A 20,909-nucleotide genomic window follows, 5' to 3' on the forward strand; every position below is an offset into this window, starting at 1 on the left:
CTGAAAAGTTAGCTACTATACCCAATGTCCAACGTCGGCTTACAAGTTAGAAAAGCCGTTCCTACCATTGATCCTGTGGTTCAGGACTATGCGGTTGGATATGTCCAGCATGTTTCAAACAACACTGAGGACTCAGTGACTGCCCAGCAAATCGATATCACCAAAGAGCTCGGCTTCATCGAGGAGTTGCTTTTAGATGCTGGTGGAAAACTGGCAGATGTCCAGAAATTGGTTTCTGAACTTACAGAGCAACTTGCTAAGAAACTCAAAGATAACATGGCCAAGTTGGAGATCACAGGTGACAAATCTAAGAGGCTTTTGGATGTGAATGTCTTGCAGAAGAACACCAAGAGAGATATCAACTCATCTTTGGCATTCCTTGGTAACTCTCGTGATATTACTCACGCTGGAAGACAGATTGAGAGTAAGGTGGACGTGAAGAAATTGGAGAAGCAGGAGAGAAAGATCGCTAAGAAGGTGGCTAAGAGGAATAATAAGTTTGTCAAGTACGAGGCTTCGAAGTTGTTGAACGAACAAAAGAAAGAGGACTACGATTCCTTCTTCTTGGAAATTAACCCTCTTGACTTTGGTTCCAGTGCTGGTAAATCGAAGGATATCAAGGTTGATAACTTTGACTTGTACGTTGGTGACGGTCAGCGTATCCTTAGCGATACTTCTTTGACATTGGCCTACGGCCGTAGATACGGTCTTGTGGGTCAGAACGGTATTGGTAAGTCTACTTTGTTACGTGCCTTGTCCAGAAGAGAGTTGAACATTCCAAAGCATATCACCATTTTGCATGTTGAGCAAGAAATCAGAGGTGATGATACCCCTGCTTTACAGACTGTTCTTGATGCCGATGTGTGGAGAAAGTCCTTATTGCAAGAGGAGCTGAAGATTAATGAGAGAATTGAGGAGATTGAGAAGCTCAGAGCTGAGTTCGAGGAAGGATCTAATGAACAAACCAAGTTGGATAATGAGAGAGGTGACTTGGATAAGCATTTGCAAGAAGTCAACGAGAAGCTTATGGAGATGGATTCTGATAAAGCCGAGAGTAGGGCTGCATCTATTTTATATGGTCTTGGTTTCACCAAGGAGAGCCAGCAGCAGGCATCTAAGGCATTCTCTGGTGGTTGGAGAATGAGATTGTCTCTTGCAAGAGCATTGTTCTGTGAACCTGATTTGTTGTTGCTAGACGAACCATCAAATATGTTGGATGTTCCATCCATCACATACTTGGCTAAATACTTGCAGTCATACGAGGGTACCGTCTTGGTCGTCTCGCACGACAGATCGTTCTTAAACGAAGTGGCTACAGACATTATTCACCAGCATTCTGAGAGATTGGACTACTACCGTGGTTCGAACTTTGACTCTTTCTACAGTACAAGAGAAGAGAGAATCAAGAACCAGCGTCGTGAGTACGAGAACCAGATGGCATACAGACAGCACTTGCAACAGTTTATTGATAAATTCAGATATAATGCTGCCAAGTCTTCTGAAGCCCAGTCGCGTATCAAGAAGTTGGAGAAGTTGCCAATTCTTGAACCACCTGAAGATGATAAGGTTATCACATTCAAGTTCCCAGACCCAGACTCGGTGTCGCCTCCAATTTTACAAATCCAGGATGTCACTTTTGGTTACTCTCCAGATAAGATTCTTATGAAGGACGTCAACCTCGATGTTCAAATGAACTCCAGAATCGCCTTCTGTGGTGGTAACGGTACCGGTAAGACGACGCTTTTGAAGTTGCTTTTAGGCCTGCTTAGCCCGCTTTCCGGTTACATCAACAAAAACGGTCGTTTGAGAATCGCTTACTTTGCACAACATCACGTTGACGCCATGGACCTTACTCTCTCTGCCGTTTCGTGGATGTCCCAAACGTACCCAGGTAAGTCTGACGAAGAATACAGAAGACACTTGGGATCTTTCGGTATCACAGGATCTCTTGGTCTTCAAAAGATGCAGCTCTTATCTGGTGGTCAGAAGTCGAGAGTTGCCTTTGCAGCACTTTGTTTGAACCAACCACATGTCCTCATTTTGGATGAGCCTTCTAATCACTTGGATACCCAAGGTTTGGATGCCTTGGCCGATGCTTTGATCAACTTCAAGGGTGGTATTCTTATGGTGTCGCACGATGTCTCCACCATTGAGAGAGTCTGTGACGAGATCTGGGTCAGTGAAGACGGTACAGTCAAGAAGTTCCCAGGTAACATTCACGACTACAGAAAGCATATTTTGAAATTGGCCGACGCTTCCGGTGTTGTCAAGCAACATTAGAAATACAAAATAGGTACTAGCATTTTCAAATCAAGTAACATGTCTCGTGTAGTACATTTCTCACCTTCACTATGTGCCAACTTCTACGGTGTATTTTGCACCCATCGCGAAACCACCATAGTCAACTTATTCACCTCTTCTTCCCCATCCCATGAACAAACCACCAAGGTCTCTCAGGCTCAAGCTTGGGCTAGGGGCCCTTGTTTCGTATACTGGGTTTGAAGCGTACATGCATTTACGAACCCAGTATATTATCTCGCAGAGGAAGAAAGAGCAAGAAGCTGCTCTCCAGCTGGAAGACATCTCCAGGTTCAAGTCAGCTACTGTCAATGGGATGTTTGTGAATCCGTTTGATGAATATAGGCCACAAACAGGCTTTGAGTTTCTATGGGTAAGGGTAATGGAGCTCGTGGAGAGTTTCTACGGGAACAAGATCGAGATTCACGATAAGTATCCTACGCCAGAAGGTGACTTTAAAGAAGTGGACGACTTGCTTAAAAGCTTTAAACCTAACTATGAGCTTTTGAGGTCGAATTCAAAGATTTTCCAGCAATGCACGGCTCTGGGGAATTTTGAAAAGCTTCGAGAAGAAACAGACGGTGCTCTGGTCCATGATCAATTGCTCTTTACTTGGTTGGGTCAGTCATGTTCGCTCGTTCAGATCTCAGGTATCAATATATTGACTGATCCTATCTTCAGTGACCATTTATTCACGCCCCATATTGGCCCCAAGAGACTTGTGAAGTCGCCCATGACTCTTGACGATGTCAAGTATGCTACAAATAATAAGCTAGACTTCGTCTTGGTCTCTCATAACCATCCAGATCATTTAGATATGGATGCAGTGGACCGTATAAGCAACAGTGCAACTTGGGTTGTGCCATTGGGGCTCAAGCTGGTATTGGCTCGGAGAGGAATCTATAGGGTCGTGGAAATGGACTGGTGGGATAAGGTATCGCTTAACAACCTTATCACTGATAGCCCCAATTTTGCCGATAGCTATGAAATCGTCTGTGTTCCTGCCATGCACTGGTCTGGAAGGCACGTCTCTGACTCCAACTTTTCACTCTGGGGCTCTTTCATTCTTAGAAGAAATGGCCAGTCCCTTCTATACCATGCTGGTGATACTGGTTATTGCCGAGAGCTTTTCCAAATGATCGCAAAGAAGTATGGGCCAGTGACGCTACTGATGCTTCCAATTGGCCAATACTGTCCTGAATGGCACCAGCTGCCTCGACACATTCTGCCAGAAGAAAGCATCAAGATTGCAACCATGCTAGAAACACAATTCGTGTTGGGCATTCATTTTGGTACGTTCAAGCTCAGTTCTGAACCAATCCTCGAGCCTAAAAACAAGCTCCTAGATATCGCCAAACATATGGGGAAAGCCGATGACTACAAAGTACCTGAGTTCGGCCTAACATACTCGTACCATCTCCACAATGGTAACCACATCAAGCACTTTTAGACCATAGATAGACAATTAGATTTTTCTTTTTTGAAATATATTTACAGGATTCAATAGACCGCCTTTTTAATGCTCAAAACCACCGTACATGTTTCTCAATCTCTGCTTGTTAGCAAGAATCATGGCCTGCTGGTGAGCCTGGAAACCAGTGTCAGATCTGATGACAGAACCAATAGACATGAACAAACTGAAGGTAGCAACAGAGCCCATAATGTACTGGCCCAAGGTTCTCATGACACCGTTTGGTCCAGCACCATGCTGCAAAATGGAAAAGCCTCCAAAGAGAACACCAACACAGACACCGACGGTACCGCCCATCATGGCGCCCATTTTGAACTTGTCAAAGTTGGAAGGTTGCTGGTAGTGGACTGGCATTATATGAATATGTCTTGAAAAAGTCCGATTGGTCTGGGGTTCTTCCTCAAACTTAAGGTAAGTGTTCTGACGATCTGGCGCAAAATCTTATGGTGGTAGTCGTGCCGCGCACATATCTCCAACAGCCAAGAAGCGCTGGGGAACTCTAAAGCTTGTTGGATGGAATGGTGAGATGTGTTTACTTCTGAAGAGAATGTACTTACTTTGGCTTTGACTGATCGTTGGTTTCAAGATCGGTTCTAAAGTGAATCTTTTCCAGATCTGGAAATTCGGCACGTGACGGTATTCCAACTTCCCCAGCCCTTACCATAAGAAACAGAGCCAACAAGTTGACTTGATGAGATTCTATTCTTGATAGCTTTTCTATGTCTTTCTTCTCTTCTTATACGTACTGTTGATGTAGGGCACCCCTTCTACAGTAGTTGCAAGTAATATGAGCTTCGCACGACAGTGCGTCCAATGGTGTTATTCTCCAAGCTCTCATACTGGAAACCTTCCACAAGATTCAGATCTAAGCATGGGTTCCACAGCATCCAAGCCTGAGACGAAGGTGTTTACGCCCAATGCGCCTGTGGATTTCAGTGCGTCCTTCTTGTCACATTTAGAAAACTCCCAGGAGTCTGACTACACCAGAGCTCAGTATGCTGAGAAGTATATTCAAGAACGAGTTGCTGCCGAATTGTCCAAGTTGGAGGTTGACGCAGCAAAGAGATTTAAGGAGACTACCTCGCAATCATTAGAAACCGCCGTTGACTCCAAGACGTCTGTGGCCTCGTCGAACGAGAAAGTCCAGGAATTGACCAAGGCTTTGCAAGACAGCGCCAAGTTGATACTGGTTGAATTGAACGACGACATTAAAAAGGCACGTGGCAATGTTATTGCCTGTTTGAAGGACAACCAAGGACGTTCTTTGAACTGTTGGGACGAGGTCCAGGAGTTTAAGACGTTGGTGAACAGCATGTAAGATTAGAAGAAACATAGTTTTTTATACAAGAGCAATATAACGATACGGAATCCCATTACTCGCTCAATTGTCGAGGATTAAGTCATCTAGGCCTAATTACAAACCCTTGGCTTTGTAGAAAAGGATCAATGCAGCATCACTCTCACCGCCTCCAGCGAGCATCTCGACCTTCTCTCTGGAAACAGTAGAGACCTTGTTATCATTAAACTTCCACCATTTGTTACCGTCCAAATCGTTTTCGTCGCGAACAAAGGCCTGGTAGTGGCCAGAGTCGGCCGAAGAACCCTGGTGTGTGACAATGGAGCTCAATTCGTAGACAGAGGAAGGGTTCTCTGTCGTCTTACTTAGGTCAATAGACTCAGGCAAGACATCCTGGAAGTCGTCCGTGAATTTGGACTTAATAGATGCTAGCTTCATTTCCTCCTCCTCTTGTTGTTGCTGAGGGGTCAAAGATGTATCCTTCTTTGCTTTCTTGAAGTCTCTAATCAATTCAGTGTTATCTTTCTCGATTTTTCTCAATTGATCTCTGACCTTTACTTTTTCTGGCTTGATAGAGTCATCGAGCATTTCAGCCACGTCCAACTCGAATGGGAACTGGACCTTCCTGAGAATCTTAGACTTCTTTTGTGTGTCTCTTCTCCAGAAAAATCTGACAAAATGCACTGTCAAATACTTTGGAAGTCTGGTGATGGTCTTATTGACTTCGTAGTCCGTGTTGGACTGCAAAGTATCGTTATACTTTTCAAGCGTATCCTTCAAGCCATTCAAAAGACCGTCTCTCAAGAAGTTGGTCTTGATGTCTATGTGACAGTTGAGTTTGAGGGCACTTTCAGCGCCGATCTTCTCCTCCTCTTCAGGCAATGCTAAGCACTTAGTGTTCGTTTTGAAATCAACTCTCAAGTAGTCCTCCACGTTCAAGGCATTGCTCAACACGCTAAGTAGCTGCGAGTACGCCTCCTCAGCGTCCTGTTGCTTATAGAATCCTCTCTCCTGCTCTGCAAACTGTGGGAATGTACTTCTGAATTGCATAAGGAAGAAAGTAGGGTTCACGTCCTCTTGCTTCTTGTTCATGGCAGAGAAGATACCCTTCAAGCTAGTAACAAGAGAGTTGCCACTCAGCTGGCCAGCATACTCGTCCACACGCGATGCTATGTCCTTATTGTTATAAATTGCTTGCAAGGACGAATTCAAGTAGCACGTGTTGCCCAAATTCACCAATCCGGATGGTTCATCAGACCTTCTGCTCAACTGGTTTTCATTCAAGTCCTCCAAGAACACCTGCTTCTCTGGAGCCTTGACAGGAAGATCCTTATCTGGAGTTCCCAAAACCATAATTGGGGTTTTGAGGTTCAATTTGAGGTCTGCAATCACCACATCATCGGTGACTTTGCCTCCCTTGACTAAGATCTTTTGACGAGCTTGAGGGATCTGGGTAAGTTCCTGGATTTTTTGCTTGAAATCAGCACCTGTGGCTGAGTCTTCCAACTCTATATCGTAAACCTTGCCGGCATTCTTAATTGGGATTTTGTAAGTCATAATATGGAAGAGTAGGTTGTTTGGAAGGCAATGTAGTAATCGTGGTATAACTACGGGACCGGTGGTGTCTGGGTGCGCCACCAGAATAATGGTTGCAAAATTATAACTAAGAGACTACATATCCAAAGTGTGATCCATAGCATAGAATATTAGATTCATATATAAAACTACAAGCTGTTGACAAAGTTGTAAACCAAGGAGCTGAAGCCTCCAAGGCTGTGCCACACGCTCCACACCAGTCCTGGACCACGAACGCTCACGTTGCCGGTTCTACCAAACCAAACGTTGTTGTTGTACTGAGTGAGGGCAGCTCCAAGGACATTGTCCTTCTTTTCCTCGTATGGTGGATATCTCAGCTTCATGGTGAAATCCATAGAAAGCTTCTGCTCCATGGTGGTTCTCTCGTGAGTGAAGGCTCGGTAAGAGTAGTAACCGTGGTAGGCACCCTGACCAGACTGACCAATACCACCGAATGGAGCGTTAGCCAAAGAAACGTGCATGATGGCATCGTTGACAATGGTAGCACCAGATCTGATAGCAGTACGGATAAGATCCACCTGTGGGTTCTTGTTACGGTCGCGTGGGCCAGAGGTAAACACGTAAGAGGCCAATGGGGTGTCGTGACGCTTGATCACTTCCTGGACAGCACCCTCCAAGTCAGTGTAGCTCAAGATTGGCAACACTGGGCCGAAGATCTCCTGTTGCATAGTGGCATCGTCCCATTTGACGTTGTCAATAACAGTAGGGGAGATGAAACGGGAAGCAGCATCGGTGTCACCGCCAGCGACAACGTTACCCTTACTCTTGGAGATCATGTTGGACAAGGTCTCGAAAGCACGCAGGTGGATGATATGCGTGTAAGTTGGGTCCTTGGCGTCCAAGCCATTGTAGAAGTCCTCCTTGACAACCTTGACAATCTGTTCAACCAACTTGTTCTTAACCTTCTCATGGGCCAAAACGTAGTCGATAGCCACACATGTCTGACCGGCGTTAATGAAACGAGCCCAGACGATTCTTCTGGCAATGATACCAAGATCCTTCTCAGTGGCATCTTCAAGAACAAAAGCTGGGGACTTACCACCCAATTCCAAAAGAACAGGGGTCAAAGTCTCAGCGGCCTTCTTGGCAATGATGGTACCAACAGCGGTAGAACCAGTGTACATGATCTTGTCAAAGGTCTGGTCCAAGACAGCAGTGGTTTCTGGGATAGCACCGTTTACCATGGCAAAAGTGTCTGGGTCAAGAACCTTGGTAAGAATCTTTGTAAGAAGCTGGGCAAAGTGTGGGTTAAGCTCAGAGACCTTCAACACCACACAGTTACCACCGGAGATAGCAGCGACAAGGGAGGAAAGAGCCAAGAACAAGGGGTAGTTAAATGGTGAAATGACAAGCACGGTACCCAATGGGATTCTCTCGATGTAGACTGGGTTAGCCTTCATGATCAATGGCAAGTGCTGGACCTGTTCTGGCTTGGCCCAGTTGTGCAACTGAGACATAGTGTGGACCAACTCGTTCAAGAATGGGTTAATCTCCAAGTTCTTTGTCTCCGAGTGAGAACGGCCAAAGTCCTTGTACAAGGCCTCACACAAGTCGTCAGCGTTATCCTTCACGGCAAAGTAGATGTTTCTCAATTGGTTCAATCTGTACTGCAATGGGTGGGTCTTGCGCTTGGAGTGGAAGTTGTTTCTCAACCTGTTGACAGAAGCAACAATCTCCTCCTGAGGAGTGTAGTCCAAGATATTTCTTGGGTCAGCGTCCTTTGGCACGTTGTTGGTGGTGGTCTGCTCCTTAGCAGAGGTAGCAGTGGAAGCGTTTGAAGCGTTGGAAGCTACACTAGCAGCCGAGGAGATCTTGTTCTCAGCAGTCTGGGCAGCATTCTGAGTGGTTTTGGCAACCTTATCGGCGGCCTTTTCAGCCTGGGCAGCAGCCTTGTTTCCGTTCTTTGGAGGCATCTTGTTGCAAAAAGTAAAGGTGTATATGGCATTTCGGTTTCGGGGGCACCATAGTTTAAATACTCGGTGTGCGAGGGCCATGCACTCCCTTACATGTGAAGGGAGCATGTCCCCAGGTTTTGACAGGTGAAAGAAGAGATGCCGGTGGCAAAGCGGGGCCAACGAAGCTGCCCCACGTTTACGGGTTAGATAGGTGATTTGGTTCTTCCCATGATTATTATGTTCATGTTTTTTTCGTTTTTTTGGTTACCTTTCTTCTACTTGGTATGGGCTCTTGGAAGAGTAGTTCCCCCGCATAACGTTCCTCGCTTCGCGCAGCCACTGTGAAAAATACCAGAGCGACTGGAAAGATTAGTTAGAGGCATGAAAATGGGTGGTGATGAAAAGGGGATGTTTAGTTAGGGGCGAAGGGTGGTCTATTCATAACGTTTTTGCCATATTTTAAGGTGGTTTCAGTGGTATAGTTGTCAACTGGTTGAGGCCTTTTCGTAATGGGCTCGGTTTTGGCTGCGAAAAAGTGAGGGGCAAAGGGTCCGCAACAGGAGATAAGGGTAAGAATAAGAAAAGTGGATGCTTCCAAGCATATTTAATATGTCAAACTAAGGAGGTCTATTTACGTTATTTGGGATATTATGTTGATAATTTTTTTTCGCTTTTTTGGCTTGCTTGGAAGGTACGTGTTCGGCTAGTTATGGAGTTAAACCGAGATGCCTCCATCGTGCATTGCACTAGCTCCAGCGTGGGCCCCAACGACACTTTACAACGTGAATAAAAGAAAATGGAGCGTCACTGGGGTGCTGTTTCTCGATGGGATCTTACTAAGCGTGCTTAGTGAAGGGAAGAAATGGTCTTGAAGTGTCTAAGATAATAGAGGGTGCAGTAGGTACTCCAATTGAGGGTGGTCTGGGTATTCCTCACTGCCTGTGGTTATCAATATATTGATTTTCTAATTTTTTGCCGTCTTGCTAGCCTCGTTAGGCAAAGTGGATTGGGGTCTTGTGGTCTATGCATATATATCTATAGGGTCACAGGTTATACAACATGTACCAGAGGCCAGTAGAGAAACGCCATTATTAGTGGTGTTACCTCTAAGTTCTAATTTATGCTCATCTCGTGGCTATCAAAAGTTTTACCCTTACTATTGTTCGGAACCCATTCTATTGTGGCCTCTGTAGGCATTTTGCAGCCATTTCACTACCCGCATGGTACCCATATACCCAGACTCCACTCCTATAGGAAACAAGTACTTACTTTGAAAAAGTACTCAGTTCTATATCAAGACTTTAGGGCAAAGCCCGCAAAGCCAGGCTTCAAAAGACGTACTTATTGTTTATGGCTACCTTCAGTATTTCTCAGTATAGTATAGTGCTGTAGAAGTGGTTCCACTTTAGTAGTACCCCATTTTCCATGCTACTCAATATCTTTCCATTTCAACCGTCACCTTTTAACCCCACTACTCCTTCTCTTTGCTTTTTTCACTTTTAAAAATTAACCATTGCAGTCCATCTCCATACCTAGCCGGGGTTTCCATATTTCCCCAGAATTGTCCTACCACTGAAAAAAACTGCGAACCTTATCAGTAACCCAAATCTCACCGATCTCACCACTACACTTTACCTACTACATCCATCATGTTACTCTTAGACGCTATTCCACAAATTGAAGCCAAGGAGTTCTTCATTGGTGGCATTAAACTCAAGGTTTTCAACACAGAGTGCTTGGCTCCCTTCGTGGAAAAGTGCAACAAGAGCGTGGGTACCGCAGATATCAAGATCAATGTTCTTTACTTGCTTCACCAACGTGGCGGCGACGAATCTTATACGAGCGCAGTTGCTCAACATATCATTCAAGACTTTACCAAGGCTAAGGACTTGCCATTGATTGCAGTGACGTTTGACCTCCGCAACCATGGTTCTCGTGTGGTGGACGAGGCAAAGAATGAAGATTGGGCTGCTGGGAACGATACCCACGCCATTGACATGATTTCTGCCATCAACGGGAATGTGGCAGACTTGAAACTTATAGTGGACTTCTTGCCCAGCTTGCTTGACTTGGATCCTTTGAACGACGACCCAGACTTGCCTATCAAGTTTAACAACATTGTAGGCGGCTACTCGTTGGGTGCTCATGTGGCCATCCGTTTTGCCAATGCCCATCCTGACCTGGTATCCATCATCAACCCAACAATTGGAAGCTACGATATGACGTCTTTGCTTATCAACAGGTTGAAAAAGACAAGCAACTTCGACAAGAAGTGGTTCTACTGTAACTACGACGAGCTTGACTTAACTGCCGAGGAGAAGAAACTCTACCCTGAAGCTTTGCACCGTCTTGTCAGTGCCGAGGATATCCAAATATTTGAAAACTTCCCCTTTGGCAAGATCAAAATGTTTGCTTCTTTCTACTCGGATGACCCTCTTGTACCTTCCAGAATCTCCTCACTCTGGGCAGACATGTACATGAACGATAACACATCCACCCAAACCTACGTGGAAGAGGGCAGAGTGCATGATGTGACTCCTGGCATGATCAAAAACTTTACAAGCTGGTTAGTTCAGGAAATTTAGATAATCCCCAAAAAACACAACCATTAGGGGCATACGGCCCTTCCTTAAATAGCCCTGAATGCAGCCATTTCTGACAGGTCTTCGCGATAAGGATCCGAAGCAAACTTGTCTTTCTCTCAGGCAACTCTTCAAATCAAAAAGAAACCTATACTGCTAAAAACAATCATCATTAAACTCTTCCCTCCTAGTAACATTCTCTCCAAGCCCCAATTCCCCTCCACGTTTTGACTCCCCATGGCTCGTGGCTCTGTGGTGCACGGGTGTCTAGACCGGCTTCACCTAAACGGCTTCCCTGTTGCATACGACCTTGCGTAATACATTACTCCAATCCAAATTCCCATACTTTAACCCGGTTTAAATGCTCAAAACGTCAGTCGCTGCTTCGCCAGCGTACATGAACTTGGCTCAACAGTACCAGGATTCCTTGCTGCAGGGAGACGAGGGTCTGTTAGCATCAAATCAGTCGCATCATGCTGATTCCACAGTCAAGTATATTACCTTCAATCAGGACTCCACCTGTGTGGCTGTTGGTTTAAATAATGGGTACAAAGTGTACTCCATGAAACCCAGTCTTGCAAAATGTCATCTGCTAAAAAAAGAAGAGGCAGTGGGCATCGTGGAGATGTTGTATTGCACTTCGCTTTTGGCTATAGTGGCATTGGGCGACGAGCCCGGCTCGCTGCCTAGGAAGCTCAAGATAGTCAATACCAAAGATAACAGCATAATATGCGACTTGATATTTCCCACTGCTATTTTGGCGGTCCGCCTTTCTCGCCATAGAGTGGTTGTCCTCTTGGAAGAGCAAATATACATCTACGACATCCTCAGCATGCAATTACTACACACCATCGAAACAAGTCCAAACACAAATAGATTATGTGCATTGTCGGATGATTTTGAAGAAGGTTCCTCCCCGGATACATCAATGGGTTCACGCTCGTCGGCATCTTTCTTGGCCTATCCATCGCCTCCTAAAACTGTGGCCCATGAATCGCTCATTGTGAATGCCAATGCGAGTGGAAACGTAAACTCTTCCAATGTTAATGCTCAAGCGGGAACCAGGGTTCCTAAGAGAGTGGGTGACGTGATCATCTTCGATCTTCACGCGCTACAGCCAGTTGTCGTCATTGAAGCCCACAAGTCTGGATTGGCTGCTTTATGTCTTTCGAGAGATGGCCATCTTCTTGCCACAGCATCAAACAAGGGTACTATCGTTCGAGTCTTCAGCGTTGATAGTGGTGAGAAGCTTTACCAATTCCGCCGAGGCACATACCCCACGAAAATTTACTCTCTATCGTTCAGCTCAGACAACAAATACGTTGTTGCGACTAGTTCAAGCGAAACAGTTCATATTTTTAGACTCGGCGAGGATGAGCTTCTAGCTAATAAGCAAAAACGGAAGAGAGAGTCTAAGACGAAAAAGATGCGCCTCAACCCCGAATATACCATCAATGAGGAGGACGAAGACTCCTTGAAAAAGGCAGAAGAGGAAGAGGATTTCATTGAGGATGATGGTGATGATAGTGATGCGGAAGGAGACGGTGATAATGGTAACATACAGAATGCAATGGACGCTGGAAGTCATCGAAAGCTCTCACAAGGATCCACCAACTCGCTAAATAGTGGCACATCAGGCTTCTCAAATATCAGTGGAAATACCGAGGAGCATAAAGAAAAGAACGAGCCCGTCGTTGACCAAAGCAGGCTTTCCGTTGCACGACTTATACGTCGCTCGTCTCAAAATCTTGGAAGAAAAGCAGCACAAAAAATGGGTGACTTCCTTCCATCTCGATTCTCATCCATCTTGGAGCCAACTAGGCATTTCGCATCGCTTAAAATACAGACTATTGATAAGGACGTGAAGTCTATAGCCACGATGAATGGCGAAATTCAGGAAGACTTGGTGCCTCCTAACTATATGCTTTCAAAGGATGCTGCAGACTCAGGCACCCGTCCGACGGTAGGATCTCCTACATCAAGTGCATCAAATAAGGATTTGGTTCTGTTAGAGCTTGTCCACATCAACGTGGTTACTTCTGAGGGATTCTTTTATACTTACGGCCTTGATCCCGAACGAGGGGGTGATTGCATTTTACTCAATCAGGTCTCTTTACTTTCCGATTAGTTTAGTACAATTATTATACGATTTTAGCATGATCTTATTCTAATTCTGTCTCATGGAAAACCTCTAAAGCAAAAAAGTAAAACAAGTGATCACGCCCAGGCTCGAACTGGGGACCTTCTGCGTGTGAAGCAGATGTCGTAACCAACTAGACCACGCGACCGTCTTGTATATAAATTTGAAAACGTGGTGGATTATATACCAAAGCTTAGGTATTTTTTTTTTTTTTGTTAACTGTGTAGGTAAAACTTACTTTTAGTACGTCAAATTTCTCAGCAGAAAAGCATAAGTAAGAGGATCCAGGAATCATATCCTCCTATTCAACCCAGGACCTTCACAAATTTATGCCCTTCCGCTAAACCCAGAAAGCGTTGGGATGTTTTTTGGAAAGAATTATACAAACATGAATGGTTGCAGAGACATGATTTTTCAGCTGTCCACTTATTTAACTTTGGGTCCTACGTTCCCGGTCATGACAAGGAAAATAACTCGGATCCATTAACATGTGAGCTTTGTATTGCTCAAATTACAAATGACAGATTGCTTACACATTTATACAATGAATGTGAAGTGTCGAAATATTTCTGGAATAAACTTGGATCGCCTAGGCCGATGAGTCTAGAGGAGATGGTGGCTCCAGTGGACACTTCATTTGAAAATCTAAAGAGATTGAATCGTTTTTTCAAGATAGTAAAACGAACTTATGCTATTCGACAGGCTATGCCGCAGAGAGGAGATATATTGCTCCAGTATCCTACAAAGAGAGAACTCAATCGTTTCATGGCCGTGGTGGCGCCAATGGGACGATGACATCAGAATTTACACCCACACCATAAGCTGCTCAGAGACTGTCCGATGGGGGAGTGTTCCTCTCGTACGATGGTCGCGTTCTGCAGTCAGATCACTCAGCGACTTGTGGTATACATCGTTAGTGGGTTTGCTATATGGTAGTGTTTAGTTAGCTGTATAGTAGTCAAGGGGGAGAAATCCTCTTTGGCATCCTACTAATAGAGAATCGGTCAAAAAAAAAAAAAAAAAAAAAGCCACGCATAATTAAAAGTAACTCAAGGAATTTGAGCAAACCAAATTGCCATTACAGCGATACTAATGTTATATATTAACCTAGCCCATTTCCTTCACAAAGTGGTCGCGTGGTCTAGTTGGTTACGACATCTGCTTCACACGCAGAAGGTCCCCAGTTCGAGCCTGGGCGTGATCAAAGCTTTATTTTTTTCATATTTTTCTGATCACTTTATCTACGTTTTTCAGAAAAATCCCACATTGAACGTTATAAGTCTATGACACAGGGCATATATGTTCATGAAATCGTTTAAATTTAATGAGAGTCCAGCTCTCAAATTGCGGCCTTTTTATTTTAAGCAAGATGGATGTTTAGTTCGACGAGTGATCTAACCCTTACGGGTGATCAACTGCAGGGCACTATGTCAGATTGGAGCAAAAATTACAAGAAGAAAGAGCCAAACATTATCTTTGTTCGAATAGTTTTTATTCATGCTAAGATAAGACGTTATGTAAATGAGATTTTAGCAACAACATCAAGAATTGTCCTTCCTTGTCATCACTTTATGTTTCCCTATCACTGTCTTCCTCAGCACTACCGGCTTCTTCCTCATCATCTTTGTCTTCTTCATCAGTATCTTCATCAGAATCACTATCGTCTTCATCGTCATCTTCTTCGGGATGGCTCCCACTGTCATCCTCCTCATCATCCTCTATAACAGGATTAACCTGAGACCACTCGACGTAGTTCTTGTCTATTATTTTCTTAGAACCAGGCAAGACCACCGGGTCAAAGGGGAAGTATGCCTCCAAGTCCAAAAACTCTTGCTTGTGTCTAAAGTTTCCGACGGTGGAAGGCATCTTGGAATTACCTTGAATCATCCGTTCTCTCTTATTGTGTTCAATGATGGAGTAACAGTAGCATACATTCAACTTAGTGGCAAGCTTGGCGAAGATGAACACAACGGTTTCATCACAGTACTTCAAAGGATTGAACTTGGCAATGATCACACGCTGAAAGAACTTATCAATGTCACATTCCCATTCTCCGCTTCCACTTTCGGCCTCGTCCTTGACCAATTGTTTATGTCTGAAGCAGAAAATGTAAAGGAGTGTCTGAAATGTTGCATAGAAAAGCTTGAATCTCTCCATACCACCGGAGGATGATTCAGAGAATTCAAAAACTTCATGTTCCCTTTCAGTGATGTACTTGTTGATCCAGCCGACAAGATAGCTCACAATGAACACGACCTGATGTTTCGTGAGGTTCTTGGCTCTGGCGATGTATGAAGAAAGGTATTGAAGTGCCTTCAAACGCTTTTCGGCCGTTTCTTTTTGGTTAAATGCAACGTCTATAAGCATGACTAAGAATGAGTCAGCAAGTTCCGGTTGGTATTGGGAGATGTGGAACATAAGAAACTGGATCAGTTTGGTAAAATGCGTAGGCAAGACATGAGTCTTGAAAAGCGATGCAAGGGTATTGAACAAGTGAACACCAGTACCGTTATTGATTTCCTCAGCAGTGAAGGAAGGCTCCGTGGTGGAGAGGAGGAACTCCATAACCTTATCAAGCTTTGAAACCATTTGTCTGATGTTCATGGTAGATGTGACATCGTATACTTCTGCAACGTTGTCTTCGTCCTCCTCATCATCCATATCAACGACGTTATCATTGTCGCTATCTTCACCATTAATGAGCTCCTCGATACTGTCATCGTCTAGGTCATCGAGTTCGTTTTGCAAGTCGACATCCAACTTGATGCAAAGTTCAATCACCAGCTGCCATATGGAGTACTGCAAGTCTGGGCAGTAAGTAATCATGGTAACCGAATGCTTAACAAAGTTTGTTATATCTGCTGTGGAGGATGAAACATGGTGGGGTGAAGTGGCGTTCAAGGCATGAGGGATGATATTAATGCAAGTGGGGGAATAGGCAATGAGGCGCTTGAGCACCTTGTGGTGGGGGTATGTGTCTGAGCTCAAGTCTGGGAACTCGTTTATAAGCTTTTGAATCACCTCCGACAGGTATTTGGGGATGGAGGAACTGAGCACCGTGAGGAACTGGGAGTAAAGGTCCACAAACGAGTGGAATGCAAGTTTTCCCTGGGTAGATTCCGGAACACGGACATCCAACCATGGGTAGCGTATAATAGCAGATATGAGTGGCGCACAAGCCGATTTATCTAGCTTGGCAATATTTACTATAAGACTCTTCAAGACTATATTAAGATTAGACAAGCTCATGGCCTCCTTATGAGAAAGGGGGAAGTTGATCTTGGCCGTGAGTGAGTTTAGTTGCATTGTATCGTTCTGAAAGTTAGTTTCTGAGTTCATAATGGTGGCAAGGAGCAGCTGTAGCAAATGAGTTGGAAACATACCTTTTCTAAGTTTTCAAGGGCGCTCTTCACAAGTACCGTATACATTGTGTCAGAGAAAGCCTCTGGATGATCGATGTCCGGGCAATGTCTTTTCACATCCAGTACACTGTCTGAACCTAGAGCACGCTTCCTACTTAGAGGCTCGTGAACAGACATGATCATGGTTGTAGGGATGAGAAGAGAACCACTTTTTTTTTTTTTTTTTTCTATAGGGACCATTTTCTGTATGCACACTCATCGAAGCCACAACTGTTGGATATACAGCCAATGGTGTAAGAAACAATGTAAAAAAAAAATAATCAAGAGATAAATCATGCTTGTGATAAGATATTCAGTTAGTGGGATGACCGTCATGACTAAGTTTTCCACGTTTGCCACCTTATCTAATACTTATCATCATTAGGGATAAAAAGGGTAATGTCGCACAAGGGTTTGATGATGGTTATGAGACATGAGACATGGTGAGACATATCGATAGGAGGTATCAGACCTGAACACTTGCTTTACTCTGTTTCAGAAGTGAAGCCAATTTGAAGGAAAGAGTCAATTCACCACTCAAAATCCATTTAAAAGTACATATCCTTCGGTTTTCTTCGCTAGATTGCCAAATTATTGCACGTGACTCGACATCGTCTCATTTAGTCTTCTGGAAACGCATTCTACCTTACTATCTATATGTTAGTGCAACTAAGAGCCACAGCATTGTATGCTATCCTGGACCAGATATCACGGAACTCGACTGCCGCTGGCGTTCTAGTGGGTTCTGAAAGTGAAGATGGATTGCTTGTTGCAGATGTCTTTGAATTGAAATGGCTGGGTCTGACCATAGACTACGATAACTTAAATAAACGACTCAGGTTACTACTGGCTGTATCTCCTACTGCTTCGTTGGTGGGGCTTTACCTGATAAATGGAAAACCTCCACAAGCTGCAATTGATGATTTCAGGCAGAATGGGGACAGACTACCGCCTATTTATGTCTTGTTCCAAGAAAAGGACGTCCAGTGTTTTGCATCATCAAACCATACACCTGTTCCCTTTACCATCCTAGCAGAAAGTACAGAAACCATTGCTACTGGTACACTACATTCCCATGCTAATTATACCCAAGACGAACCAGAATTGACTCAGGTATCTGAAGAAGCGGTGGTATACTCGTTGGAGCAACTTGAACACAGAGTGAGGCAATTGCTAGCTACCGATAACCTATCACCAGATGCAGAAAGGGACTTGGTGTACTTAGCTAATAAGCTTTCATCTGCTCCAGAAAGTAAAGGAGGAGATCTAGAATTGGTTTCCTCACGATTGGCAGTTCTCACCAACCTGTTAGCTGTGGCCAGAGCAGCAAACGTGCACTTTGCACCAAGAGCTGGAAGGTAGAAGAAGGATAAAAGGAAAACGAAATATTTAATGCAAAAAGTAAAGTGAATTCACCTGAATTGTAGATAAAAAGCAAAAAATAATGACTCCGGCGTGATTCGAACACGCGCATCTTACGATAACAGAACTTGAGTCTGCCGCCTTAGACCGCTCGGCCACAGAGCCACTTTATACATGTTAGGAATGTGGGTTTAATAAGTCGATTTAATGAATCCGCTCAAACCCAACCTAAATGATCAAGAAAATCATACTAAGCTCCATTTTGGCTTTCTAAAAACTTCTGCAGGCTAAAAATGCCAAAACAGTGTTTAGTTAGCTGTATAGTAGTCAAGGGGGAGAAATCCTCTTTGGCATCCTACTAATAGAGAATCGGTCAAAAAAAAAAAAACAAAACCCCGGCAAAAGAAGGAATTAAGGGCCGTTTAAACGTGCCAAAGATGACTATCCGTACTGTGATCTATCACTCCAGTGAGCTTCAGGGCAGCTAGAGCCGAGTTCTTTGCCACCTATACCTTTTGAATGACCCTGGTGGCATCCCCTCCAATGATTGTACCAATGCCAAATGAATTGGAGGGTTATCAAGGGTCCATAGCCACAAGGCACTAAGAAAGCCTCGAGGAGTAAACCCCATTGGTGATACGGCAATATTCCCAGGAGCCTCTGACAAATCAAGGTATCATTGGAACGTAATGACCCTTGCATATATCCCCAAAGTAGTCAGAAGCACCAACAAATGCAAAATGGGACCCTTTTGCCAAATGCGTCTATGAAAATTTTCAAAGCCATGGACCAGAGGCTTGAAGCAGATGATAATCTGTGCATGTTGCCTAAGAATCTCCGGACGCCGAGAACCCTATCCACGGAGGAGCAATATGTTACACGAGGCGTTGGTATGTGCTGCTGAACACTATGCATTGACAAACAGAGAGGCATTCACGGCAATCTACCACAGCAATTGATGACTTTTCTTTGTAACAGCCACTAGTTCCCCTCAGAGTTGCCAGCTAATGTAAGCAAAGATCATAATTATCAGGCACAAGCCCTTTGGAGGAGGGGAAGAAACAGTAGGGGAGAAGAGTATTACAAGGGGAGAGGGGGGCTTTGAAGATGTAGCTCGGGTTCGAGAACATGTCAAGAAGGGGATCAAAAAAAGCAAATTGCGGAATGGAAGATCCTGGACTAATGTATAGAAGATTAGATCGTTCCCCTTTTAGGAGGGTTTTCTTTTTGGAAGTTCTGTTGAAGTGAACATCTTGCCCTTACTTGGTGACCATATTCATTGTGTATGTATGGAAACACGGGCTAGTAGTTGGTGGAGAGGAAAATCAGGGATGGACCGTATCAAGTGCTGTGGTCGTTGTAGATCTGATATGGTCACTTACAGTGGCCGTAACTGTATTTCAAGAAATCTGGTAGCATAAACTATACAATGTGGCCAAGGAACCCAAACAGGAAGCATCTAAGATGACATGGTTGCCAGGTGAAGTAGCCCAGATCGGCGCTTCGACTAATCAAGGATACGAAAATGAACAATAGCATATTGTAAGGTGGATTGCAGGGTCTTTTGTATCGGTTTCTGGCGATTGCCGAATACCAGCAATGGAAGGAAACGCCGAGTGATTTTCAAGAAGAATTCTCTAAGTTTAACCGTTAAAGAGGAGGGGAGCAAGAAGGCAGTGGCTAGCCAAAGCCCATTCTAGATGAAGCACTGCCGAGTAAAATAAAAAGACAAAAAAAAAAAGGCAGTGATCATTAAGATTGGCCCAATGTGGAAGGGTCTCAATTGGTACAGTGTGTCAACGCAAGGCAGCTGTGACATTTGCAGCAATACGTGATTTACGAAGGGTGACAAGGATGCAAGGGTAGATAGATAAAGCCAAAATACAAAGATCGAAATGAGAAAAAAGAAAAGAAGAAAGGGTCCATGGAAGGATTGTCCAAGGCATAGAAGAAGACCAATGGCCCAAGCCCACTAAGAACAATAACGAGCAGGGAAACTGGGACAACCAAAGCTGACAATGGCAGAGAATGTGGGCCATCCCTTTCGGGAGGAGCCGATACGAAGACAAGAAAGGCAGGCAAACAAGGCAAACAATAATTGAAACACAGCCTTCTCAAACAAGCTTCCAGAAGCCGTTGTTCATGGTAAACGAGCGAACAAATTGTGTTTTAGTCTATAGTAGAGGAATTGTACCGTCCAATTGTAGTTTAGAGTGGAACTGGGAAAGCCAGGGGAAAAGTGCGAAACAAGCTAGGATTCTGCCCAGGCCACCCCACCAAGTCACCTTACCCCAGATTTACCAAGAATCTAAAACACGTAAAAATATCTGTAACACAGCCAAGGATCGTAAAAGGAGTCCTTTTACTACCCACCCCTGACGCATGCAATTAAACTTAAGCGGATACTTCACTTGAGTGGCTAAAAAAGCATCGATATTTTTCTTCTTTTGCCGTACCACCTGAGATGAAAAAGAAGGAATATAATGCACTGCGATTTGCCTGCTTCGATCGTTCCTGCCTCGCCGGGTTCCGCGGTGCAGGTCCCCGCCAATTCTCAAGGGACGTTTTCGTTAAAGCGAACAAGGGAACCTTACCAGCCGCGAACTGTGTTTGCCGGTGGAGTCAGCTACTCGGAGTCGGTGTGGACCGGTGACAGAAAAGAAGAAAAAAAGTGACATATAAGAGAAGGTCAGGGCTGGGGATTTTCCAAAGATCTCTTATTTTTCTGGAAAGGAGTGTGGAAAGATATAATAATTATTTTCTAAGTTATACGAATCCAATTAGGAAGTGTTGCCCTTGTCCGCTGCAGATTTTGAAACGCTACTTATTTTTTTTTTTTTTTTTAGTTTGCACACCGCCGCAGTGAC

General features: G+C 44.3%; 10 protein-coding genes and 3 non-coding genes across 13 annotated transcripts; 7 read left to right on the forward strand and 6 right to left on the reverse strand. All coding sequences in view use genetic code 12, as the record gives it.

Moving 5' to 3' along the window:
- Positions 1-24: 24 nt before the first annotated feature.
- Positions 25-2,280, forward strand: GCN20 (putative AAA family ATPase; the record flags this gene model as incomplete). The annotated part of the gene is made up of 1 exon (XM_025486112.1): positions 25-2,280. The coding sequence occupies one exon, from the start codon at positions 25-27 to the stop codon at positions 2,278-2,280; it is 2,256 nt and encodes a 751-aa protein (XP_025341577.1).
- A 151-nt stretch (positions 2,281-2,431) lies between these two features.
- Positions 2,432-3,748, forward strand: CXQ85_002438 (N-acetylphosphatidylethanolamine-hydrolyzing phospholipase D; the record flags this gene model as incomplete). Its single annotated transcript, XM_025486113.1, has 1 exon — positions 2,432-3,748. The coding sequence occupies one exon, from the start codon at positions 2,432-2,434 to the stop codon at positions 3,746-3,748; it is 1,317 nt and encodes a 438-aa protein (XP_025341578.1).
- Positions 3,749-3,814: 66 nt separating this feature from the next.
- Positions 3,815-4,123, reverse strand: CXQ85_002439 (uncharacterized protein; the record flags this gene model as incomplete). Its single annotated transcript, XM_025486114.1, has 1 exon — positions 3,815-4,123. One exon carries the CDS (start codon positions 4,121-4,123, stop codon positions 3,815-3,817), a length of 309 nt encoding a protein of 102 aa, XP_025341579.1.
- Positions 4,124-4,640: 517 nt separating this feature from the next.
- CXQ85_002440 (uncharacterized protein) lies at positions 4,641-5,087 on the forward strand (the record flags this gene model as incomplete). The annotated part of the gene is made up of 1 exon (XM_025486115.1): positions 4,641-5,087. The coding sequence occupies one exon, from the start codon at positions 4,641-4,643 to the stop codon at positions 5,085-5,087; it is 447 nt and encodes a 148-aa protein (XP_025341580.1).
- Positions 5,088-5,183: 96 nt separating this feature from the next.
- On the reverse strand, positions 5,184-6,623 carry UBP6 (ubiquitin-specific protease; the record flags this gene model as incomplete). The annotated part of the gene is made up of 1 exon (XM_025486116.1): positions 5,184-6,623. One exon carries the CDS (start codon positions 6,621-6,623, stop codon positions 5,184-5,186), a length of 1,440 nt encoding a protein of 479 aa, XP_025341581.1.
- Positions 6,624-6,790: 167 nt separating this feature from the next.
- On the reverse strand, positions 6,791-8,575 carry CXQ85_002442 (hexadecenal dehydrogenase; the record flags this gene model as incomplete). The annotated part of the gene is made up of 1 exon (XM_025486117.1): positions 6,791-8,575. The coding sequence occupies one exon, from the start codon at positions 8,573-8,575 to the stop codon at positions 6,791-6,793; it is 1,785 nt and encodes a 594-aa protein (XP_025341582.1).
- Positions 8,576-10,206: 1,631 nt separating this feature from the next.
- Positions 10,207-11,142, forward strand: CXQ85_002443 (uncharacterized protein; the record flags this gene model as incomplete). The annotated part of the gene is made up of 1 exon (XM_025486118.1): positions 10,207-11,142. One exon carries the CDS (start codon positions 10,207-10,209, stop codon positions 11,140-11,142), a length of 936 nt encoding a protein of 311 aa, XP_025341583.1.
- Positions 11,143-11,500: 358 nt separating this feature from the next.
- CXQ85_002444 (phosphoinositide binding protein) lies at positions 11,501-13,267 on the forward strand (the record flags this gene model as incomplete). The annotated part of the gene is made up of 1 exon (XM_025486119.1): positions 11,501-13,267. The coding sequence occupies one exon, from the start codon at positions 11,501-11,503 to the stop codon at positions 13,265-13,267; it is 1,767 nt and encodes a 588-aa protein (XP_025341584.1).
- An 86-nt stretch (positions 13,268-13,353) lies between these two features.
- CXQ85_002445 lies at positions 13,354-13,427 on the reverse strand. The gene has a single exon. It is a non-coding gene; the product is annotated as a tRNA-Val (tRNA).
- Positions 13,428-14,409: 982 nt separating this feature from the next.
- CXQ85_002446 lies at positions 14,410-14,483 on the forward strand. The gene has a single exon. It is a non-coding gene; the product is annotated as a tRNA-Val (tRNA).
- A 365-nt stretch (positions 14,484-14,848) lies between these two features.
- Positions 14,849-16,618, reverse strand: RRN3 (rDNA-binding RNA polymerase I transcriptional factor; the record flags this gene model as incomplete). The annotated part of the gene is made up of 1 exon (XM_025486120.1): positions 14,849-16,618. The coding sequence occupies one exon, from the start codon at positions 16,616-16,618 to the stop codon at positions 14,849-14,851; it is 1,770 nt and encodes a 589-aa protein (XP_025341585.1).
- Positions 16,619-17,337: 719 nt separating this feature from the next.
- CXQ85_002448 (uncharacterized protein) lies at positions 17,338-18,042 on the forward strand (the record flags this gene model as incomplete). The annotated part of the gene is made up of 1 exon (XM_025486121.1): positions 17,338-18,042. The coding sequence occupies one exon, from the start codon at positions 17,338-17,340 to the stop codon at positions 18,040-18,042; it is 705 nt and encodes a 234-aa protein (XP_025341586.1).
- Positions 18,043-18,125: 83 nt separating this feature from the next.
- Positions 18,126-18,207, reverse strand: CXQ85_002449. The gene has a single exon. It is a non-coding gene; the product is annotated as a tRNA-Leu (tRNA).
- Positions 18,208-20,909: the final 2,702 nt, after the last annotated feature.

The sequence above is a fragment of the Candidozyma haemuli genome (assembly GCF_002926055.2).
Source record: "Candidozyma haemuli strain B11899 chromosome Unknown C_2014730914, whole genome shotgun sequence".
NCBI classification, from domain to species: Eukaryota; Fungi; Ascomycota; class Pichiomycetes; order Serinales; family Metschnikowiaceae; genus Candidozyma; species Candidozyma haemuli.